General features: G+C 41.3%; 1 protein-coding gene across 1 annotated transcript; it reads left to right on the plus strand.

Annotated features, from left to right (window-relative positions):
- Positions 1–885: 885 nt before the first annotated feature.
- LOC136874165 (peritrophin-1) lies at positions 886–6,049 on the plus strand. The gene is made up of 2 exons (XM_067147744.2): positions 886–1,031; positions 5,554–6,049. The coding sequence occupies exons 1-2, from the start codon at positions 1,025–1,027 to the stop codon at positions 6,021–6,023; spliced, it is 477 nt and encodes a 158-aa protein (XP_067003845.1). The 5' UTR covers positions 886–1,024; the 3' UTR covers positions 6,024–6,049.
- The last annotated feature ends 3,507 nt before the right edge of the window (positions 6,050–9,556 follow it).

The raw sequence follows: 9,556 nt of genomic DNA on the forward strand, positions 1-9,556 counted from the left end.
CTGGTTGAATTCTGCACTGATCATAATTTAGTCCTTGCAAATACTTGGTTCAAACACCACAAATGACGGCTTTATACGTGGACGAGACCTAGAGAAACTGGAAGGTACCAAGTAGACTTCATTATGATTAGGCAGAGATACAGAAACCAGGTGTTTGGTTGCAAAACTTTCCCAGAAGCAGACGTGGACTCTGACCAGAACTTGTTGGTCATGAAATGCCTTCTGAAGCTGAAGAAAATAAAGAAAGAAAAGAATGCAAGTTGAATGAAAAGAGTGTGAGGGATTGTTTCAAGGAACATGTTGCAAAAGGACTAAATGAAAAGGCTGAAGGAAACACAATAGAGGAAAAGTCGATAGTCATGAAAAATGACGTCAGCAGGGCTGCTAAATAAATGTTAGGAAGGAAGATTAGATCAACTAAGAATCAGTGGATAACTCAGGAGATAAGTAACGGCACGGGGGGTGGGTATACATGTCCTGTTCATCAACTTTTCTTCACTACGCGCAGATCGCCGACGGGAGTCAAATCAAAGACCTGCACTTATAGAGACGAACTTGTCCTCGGGAACTCCCGGCAGTAAAAGTCATACGCCATTTCATTTTTCTATTATTTAAAAAAAATAGCATGTGAGTGTTGTGCGAGAATAAAAGTATTTCCCTCCAGGATTTGAATGGTTGTTTCCGTATTAGATAAATAATGTTGTCCAAACATTTCCCTAAAATAAGGAAAAGACACAATGGTGCCTCTCAAGTGATGGCATGAATGGTCAACGCGGCAGCGGATGTGCAAGTACAGTAGTTTATCGATTCAAGAACATCATAAGTCATACGACTTCGCACATTCTACGTAGAATCAATTCGAATGAAGTTTCATAATTAATTACTGCCAACTTAGATGTCATCAGATGATAAAGCAGGTTGATCTTTGATCTAAAGGATGTGCGTGTACCTGACTTAACTTCTTATATAAGGCGTCATTCGGCTCTGTTTAATCACTTCACAGAGCATCGCTAACTTTCGCACAATGAACGGTAAGTCAATAATATAATTTAACGTGCGTTTTAATCCAACTACTGAACACTATTTCTTTTCTTCACAGTCATGTCTCTCTATACTCTACATACTGTAAATGGACATTAGATGTAAAGAATCGTAACTCAAAATTTAGTGATTTTTGATGTTCTGATATCGTAACAATTGTTAAAAGGGAATCTATTTGATGAAGATAACGATGACAGTGATTTCTGTTTAAAGGGATCTAATCTAGAGCATCGGTCCCCTCCAAATCGATTTGAGCGAGCTCGATAGCTGCAGTCGCTTAAGTCCAGTAATCGGGAGATAGTGGGTTCGAGCCACACTGTCGGCAGCCCTGAAGATGGTTTTCCGTGGTTTCCCATTTTCACACCAGGCAAATGCCGGGGATGTACCTTAATTAAGGCCACGGCCGCTTCCTTCCACTTCCTAGGCCTCTCCTATCCCATCGTCGCCATAAGACCTATCTGTGTCAGTGCGACGTAAAGCAAATAGAAAAAAAATCTATTTGAAAATATATCGTAGTTTTACCTTTTAGACTGTACTGCTCCATAGTTAAATAGCTCGTTTGTCTCTCGTCCAAGTGTACCGGGTTCGATTTCCGGGCATCCAGAGGATCATAACTTTCATTGGTTAAATCCTCTGGTTCGAGCGTCGTCTTCAATTTTGGAAATCATCCTAGGTAAGATCCCATCCACCCAGATCACCTATAGAACGTCAACTCGAACGATCTACAGCAAGCCTCTCAGGAGTCCGTACGCTATTATTATTATTATTATTATTATTATTATTATTATTATTATTATTATTATTATTACCCCCTACATTTATTCACATTCATTATGGGTTGTAAGAAGGAATCTGCTGGAAGGTAAACAATTGAATGTTCATTTTAAAATATAAGCAGCTGTAACCCTAAAAATAACAGGTTAAAAATGAATACATTTTGTAAAATAATAAACTGGTATAAACTACTAATATGTTGAAAGTCATACATATGCACCGACTGTAAGATATTTTTCTCCTCTTATGAAAAGTATGAGGATTGTATTACGACTCTCGAACACCGATGTGCAGTTTTATCCCTTTATGTCAAGTTGTGAGTTCGAAAGGAAATTATTACGTATTCCATTTAGATTCCTTGGGCGTAACTAGTCTAGACGGCAAGGAGATGATCGGTTCAGTCAGAAGACATGAGTTAGGTTTCTCGCCTGGAAGTTTAGAAATTTAGAAGGGCTATTTCAACTTCAGTATAGACAATTGGCCCTGAGATTCACTCAGCTTGTACCAGAGCTGAGTAGAAGGTGGAAAAAGCAGCCGGGTATAAAACTAACCACTCTCTTCCAATTACTGTCGAGATTACGGTTAGTGGAACGCTTTATTCTCAACTACTTCAAGGCCCTCCACAGCCGGTACGGAGGTTGATTTTATGTATGGCCGTAGTGCCTTGTGATCTCAGTGTTAATCAAACCAATCCTAAGCCCATGGTGCAACACATTGAAGGGCCTCGGGCTACTAAGTGACCTCTGCTCAGCCCGAAGGCCTGCAAATTACGAAGTGTCATGCGGTTGGTACGACGAGTTCTCTCGGTTGATAATCTTGGTTTTCAAGACCGAAGCCGCTATTTCACCGTCAGATAGCTCCTCAATTGTAATCATGTAGGTTGAGCGGACCTCGAATTAGCCCTCAGATCCAGGTAAAAATATCTGATCTGGCCGGTAATCGACCATGGAGCCTCCGGGTATAAGGCAGGCACGCTACCTGTACACCATGGGGTCCACCTTCATGATTAATCCTCACTTAAAAACTGCAAGATTGGTCAGCTTGAAAGGACAATGAAAATCCACAGCCTGCTTCCAGTCATTCGACCGGATCAGGAATGGAATGAATGAAGCCCCCATCTAACGGCGAGGATAGAAATTGTGCCGGTTGCCAAAGCCTGTCGCACTCCCTGGGGCAATGAATAATGGATGACAGATGAAATTGGAGAGTGTTGCTGGAATGAAATGTAACAGGGAAAACCTGAGTACCCGGAGAAAAACCTGTTCCGCCTCCGGTTTTCTCCTGGACAAATCTCACATGGAGTGACCAGAATTTGAACCACGGAACCCAGCAGTGAGAGGCCGGCGCGTTGCCTCCTGAGCCACGGAGACTCTCGTGTAAGGCTACATTAATTTATGACTACCGTCAAAATTACCTGTCCTGCGCCAGAGTATCCCTATGTAGTGCCAAGAGTCTTACCCCGTGGTCAGTATAAAGAAGTTTATCATCTTTACTGTCAATACACATTAATGTATCCTGGAGTGTTTGGCTTGAATACTAATTTATTTGGCGAGTAGTCAGCTCCAAAGCAATGTAGAAAATATTACATTAATACCAGGGATCCTGATGGGCTGTACTCCTAACTTTTATTTTCTGGCTTTTTTTTTTCAGTTCTAGGACGTTATCACCAAGTTCCAATGCTAGAGGAACTAACCAAACATGGTTCAAATCCTTGACACGTCCGGGACCCGGACATAGGCAGTACTCCTAACATTCTTGTATATTTTATCCCAGAAAGCAATAAAGTACAGGGTGTTGTAAAACCTGACCTCTTGCCTCCAACGTATTACCCTCAGGGGGCGGCACTAGGAAACAATGAAGTTGAATCTCACTCTAATAATAAATTTATTGTTTTTACGTCCCACTAATTACTTTTTACTATTTTCTGAGACGGCGAAGTGCCGGAATTTTGTCCCGCATGAATTGCTTTACGTACTAGTAAATTTACCGACACGGGGCTGACGTATTTGAGCACCTTCAAATACCACCGGCCTGAGCCAGGATTGAACCTATCAACTTCGGATCAGAAAGCCAGCGCCTTAACCGTCTGAGCCACTCAGCCCGGCGAATCTAATTCTAATAAAATGTCAATGGGGCCTCTGTGTCTCCGACAGGATAATTTTCGCCATTCGTACGTAATTTAATAAAAACATCCGGCTTTCCTTTCCTCTTAAATTAGTTTACCCCAATAAGATCATTTTACAAAAGAAAAAATCGATCAATTTGTGGAATTTAATTCAACGAAATTTTGGGTAGATGTCGAGGAACAGCCTCTTTCATCTAACCGCCTCTTCAAAGCTCTCTGTAAACATACAATATGGAAACATAAACTCAGTCATGCACTAAAATTGCTCGACTAAACAATCGTTATAAAATGGGCATTTTACAAGGAATATTTTGACTTTTGACCTAACTACCCTTTGTAAACAATGACCATGCAATGAACTTGTACAACAGATTAAGACACGAGGACTGCTCTAGCCACTCGTCGCCCAATTTGAATACCACAGTTTGAAATCGTGCCTTTACACTTTTTAATTCCTTTTTAGGTCCCTAGAACATTATAAATCTTTTACTTGCCAGTAATCTCTAAAACCACATTAATGCAGGCTCAAATTTATCTCCTAGTTGTTTCTCTGACATGCAGCCCTCGCGAACTTACGTTATGAAGCTCCAAACAGGGGGAGCTTACTGAGAAACTCTTTTCAGGTCCTTGTATTTTTGCGTTTATTGAAAACTCCGTCCGTTTCATTCCTTACGGATGTACTCTTACTGCCACCCTCATTTCCATAAGTGGTTTGTTCTAACACAGTATATTATCCTCATGGTTAACTCATTAATACTATTTAACAACTTAGGACAAAAAAATCTAGCCTGCAGAAAATGATGTCGCCAAGCTAACTCTCGATTTCTGCCCCAAAAAAATGTTTAATTGGATCAATGACAGGGAATAACTTATTGGCAAATGCAAGAGGAACAATCAAAATACGTTTCTGAGTTTTCTAACAGTTTGGTCTCACTAAGGCCATCACAGACACAATTAATTGTAACCATGCTCAAAAGTTCCATTCGTATATTTAGGAAACATGCTTCTGCGGCTTAACGCATGTCATTGTAGCGAGAGTTCATCATGATTTTCTACATACCAATAATAATAATAATAATAATAATAATAATAATAATAATAATAATAATAATGTTATTAGCATTACGTGCAACTAACAACCTTTATGACTCTTTGAGGCGCTGCAGTGTAGGAACCTTTTCCCTCATAAATTATTTAGCCTGTTGTAAATCTACCAAAACGAGGCTGACGTATTTGAGCCCCTTGAGCCCCTTCAAATTCCACCGAACGGAGCCAGGATGGGAGCTGTCAACTTGGTCCGGGTCTCGCATTTATGCATTAAGATCGAGGAGACATATGAATGGAACAGTCTTTTCTTCGTCTTCAATTTCATTGGTTCATCTCGCTAGAAAGTCTTTAATTTTGCTATCTTCCAAAATCCCAGAAAGATGCGACGCTCAATTTTACTTTTCCCAGCTACCTGTATCCTTTATTACCAAATCCAGATAAGTAAACTGCCATAATGTTTGGAGGTTGCTTAGGTTCTGTGGTATCTGAACTGTTGCACATTTGTTGACTAAAGTTAGTTTGTATCATAAATGAACCTTCTGAGGAAGTCACAATATTTGTTGCAGGTTTCGCAGCTCTCATCTTCGCCCTGGTGGCAGTGTCACTCGTCACCGGCAACCCTGTAAAGAAATGTGAGAAACACGGCGAGTTGATGGCAGACGACACGGACTGCAGTTGCTTCTGGGAGTGCTCCTTCGGGGTACCAATCAGACTGTATTGCCAAGAGGGACTGGAGTACAACCCCGAGAAGGAGTACTGTGACTACCCCCAGGCAGGAGGCTGTCACGCCGAAGGAGGTGCCCCAGGGGTTCCTGATGGGTCCAGTAATAGCAACTCCCGGCAGAAGCCCACGTGTCCCTCTGACTCGGCCACTCACTTGCATCAGTACCCCAACCCTGAAGACTGCCACTCCTTCTACAAGTGTAGCGACAAGGGGGTGCCAGTGCTCATCCAGTGTCCAGCAGGACTCGAGTACGATGCCTTCGCGCAGGTGTGTGACTACCCAGAACAAGCTCAATGCGTTGTACAAAAATAAGCAGCGAAATAAATCTTTAAAGTAAATGCACTTGTTGATACCCTCATCCTCTCAGATTTCCCTGAAGTTTAGTCACGGCTACAGAAATTTCTGATTTATGAAAGTAATAATAAGAGTAATAATAAAGAACCAACATTTCTCAAAGAACCGAAAGAAGATATTTTAAAATATATTTTTAAAGAGAACAAATTGCAAGTAGAAAATAATTTAGGAAAGCAATATTTGATGATAAATTTCCGGATAAAGCCAAGAAGAAATCAGGCAGTAAGTGGACAGGAGAAACAAAACACCACCGAGAAAGGATGAAGACGTTTTGAGAACAAAAGAATTAGAAAACTGTTTCATCTGATCCTAAGATGGCGTAATAGAAATAATAATGATAATAATATTTTCTTGGTGAAACTATTCAAAGAAGTGGAATACAAACGAATTAGGAGCAAAATATGGAAACCGCATATCGACTCACCCAAAATTTCTACAACTTAAAATTAATTTCCGAACATGCAAAAGCAAGATACTACTAAGTTATAGCATCATTAAAAGAGAACACCACTACAGATCAGAAACACTAATTTGGAACGGGAAAGTAGAAATCATTGATTAAATTTTTTTCAGAAAAATTCAGACTCGAAACTCATAGACGAACAAATCAGACTCAGAAACCATCAGGAAAAGATACGATTCACTGACGTTTACCGCTACGTTAGTGAACGTAAAGTGAAATTCTACAGACACATAAGAATGAACCCTAACAGGCTTTCAATAGGCAAATTTTGTGAGAACAGGTGTAAAGTCTAAACAAAAAATACGAGTGGATCACCGAAATTAAAAACGGAAATCGCACAAGATAACATAAAAAACAAGGTATATCTTCAGATCCATAATTCACAAATGGTATGTTGACGAAGAGGCCGAACCGACGAAAAAGACAGCAACAGCTTGCATCAAAAGAGAAATGAAGCCCTCAGGAAGAAAATAAAGCCGGCCCCGCGGTGTAGGGGGGTAGCGTGCCTGCCACTTACCCGGAGGTCCCAGGTTCGATTCCCGGCCAGGCCAGTGATTTCTACCTGGATCTGAGGGCTGGTTCGAGGTCCACTCAGCCTACGTGGTTAGAATTGAGGAGCTATCTTACGGCGAGATAGTGGCCCTGGTCTAGGAAACCAAGAATAACGGCTGAGATGATTCGCCGCGCTGAGCAAACGACACCTCGTAATCTGCAGGCCTTTGGGCTGAGCGGCGGTCGCTTGGTAGGCCAAGGCCCTTCAGGGCTTTCAGGTTAGGAAGAAAATGAAAGAAATATAGACACAAAGGAAGGCCAGCAAGACGCTGTACTTGTCACGAGACGCAAAGGAAGGCCAGCAAGACGCTGTACTTGTCACGAGACGTAAAGGAAGGCCAGCAAGACGCTGTACTTGTTACGAGACGTAAAGGAAGGCCAGCAAGATGCTGTACTTGTCACGAGACGCAAAGGAAGGCCAGCAAGACGCTGTACTTGTTACGAGACGCAAAGGAAGGCCAGCAAGACGCTGTACTTGTTACGAGACGTAAAGGAAGGCCAGCAAGACGCTGTACTTGTCACGAGGCGCAAAGGAAGGCCAGCAAGACGCTGTACTTGTCACGTAGTTGTTAACGCGCTTTCGGGAAATTGTGCGTATTTACCCCAAGGTCGACAGCCTTGAAAATGAACTTTCTTGGCCTGCCATTTTCACACCCGGCAAATGCTGGAGCTGTACCTTAATAAAGGCCAAGATCGCTTCCTTGCTATCCCTAGACTTGCCTTATCCCGTGGTCGCCATACGACCAGTCTGTGTAGCTGAGACTTTAAACAAATGTTCAAAGAAAACAAACAAACTCATCCAAGTGCCTTTGTGTACTCTTAATTGACTTGTATGCAACTAAGTTCACTAATATTATTAATAAGTGATTTAATTACTGCTAACTATATTGTGTTGATGGGGTGAAGGTACCTGGTGAGGATCACTGTAAGTATCTAGGTGATAACATCAGGAAAGATCTCCATTGCGGTAATCACCTTAATAAGGTTGTAAATAGTTAAAGATCTCTTCACATTGTTATAATGGTATTTAGGGATTGTAGTAAGGTTGTAAAGAGAGGGCGTATAAGTCTCCGGTGAAACCCCAATTAGAGCATGGTTCCAATGTATGGGAAACACACCAGCATTACTTCCTACGAGAACTGAAAGAGATCCAAAGGAAAGCAGCACGATTCGTTCGGGGAGATTTCTCTACAATGGTGTAGTGCTATGAAAAACGCTGGGAAGACTTGGAAGTAAGGAGACGAGCTGCTCGACTAAGTGATATGCTCCGAGTTGTCAATGTCGTGGAATGGCATAGGTAAAGATATAAGCCTGAGTGGAGCTTTCAAATGTGCGAACGATCCTAATATGAAGATAAAGTTTGAATTCAAGAGGACAAATAAAGGCAAGTATTCATTTATAGGAAGAAGAATTAGGGATTTAAATTATTTATCATTAATTGATGATGATTATTATTATTATTATTATTATTATTATTATTATTATTATTATTATTATTATTATTATTATTATTATTATTATTATTATTATTATTGTTTAAAGGGGCCTAACATCTAGGTCATCGGCCCCTAATGGTACGAAATGAGACGAAATATAATGACAATTTTAAAATCCAAAATTAACCACTGACCAGAATTCAAAACGTGGTGATGAAGGATGAATGGATGAATATGAATTTAAAACAATCAGTGGTTCTGACCCGCAGTGCCCCACTTTCCCAAAAGAAATCTTAAAGCAATAGTATTACTGACCAAGGGACAATCCGGAATCGATGATGCTTCTTGTCTAAAGGGGTCCAAAATCCAGATCAACGGCCCCTCGTAAGTTTACTTATCACTAGTGAAGTAGAACCATGGTATTTGTCATGTTGCGGTACTAATCAAAAGTAGCGTAGACTCACGGTGTTCCACACATTATGGTACTACTCACAAGTATTTTACGCACAAGTAACGCAGCCTATTGTGTTTCTCACAAAATAGCGCCGAACATAGGCAACGCAAACCCATGGTGTTCCTCGTTTAGGTGTACTAATCACGGGCGCCTGTATTGCCATGGTGTTCCTCATATAGTGGGGTACTAATCATAGGCAACGTAGACCCACGATGTCTCTCATATTGTGCTACTAACCACAGGCAACGCCCAGACCCGTGGTGTTTCTCACATAATGGTACTAATCAGAGGCAACGTAAGCCCGTGGTGTTCCGCATTTAGTGGTACTAATCACAGGTACTAGAACCCCATAGTGGACGACTCTCTGCTGCTATTAATCACAAAACTATTGAGTACCTAACATAGTGGTACTACTCTCAAGTACAGGCGAGCCATGGTGTTCCCCTACTGATGGTACTGAACCGTTCCGTTCATGGCCCATTAGAAGCAATATTAATGTAATTGCGATATGCAGATGAGACCACAAAGGGATGGCATAATGTTGGGAAATATGGTGCAACATGACGCAACACTGCGCGTTTTTGAG

The sequence above is a fragment of the Anabrus simplex genome, chromosome 5 (genome assembly GCF_040414725.1).
Source record: "Anabrus simplex isolate iqAnaSimp1 chromosome 5, ASM4041472v1, whole genome shotgun sequence".
Lineage (NCBI taxonomy): Eukaryota > Metazoa > Arthropoda > Insecta > Orthoptera > Tettigoniidae > Anabrus > Anabrus simplex.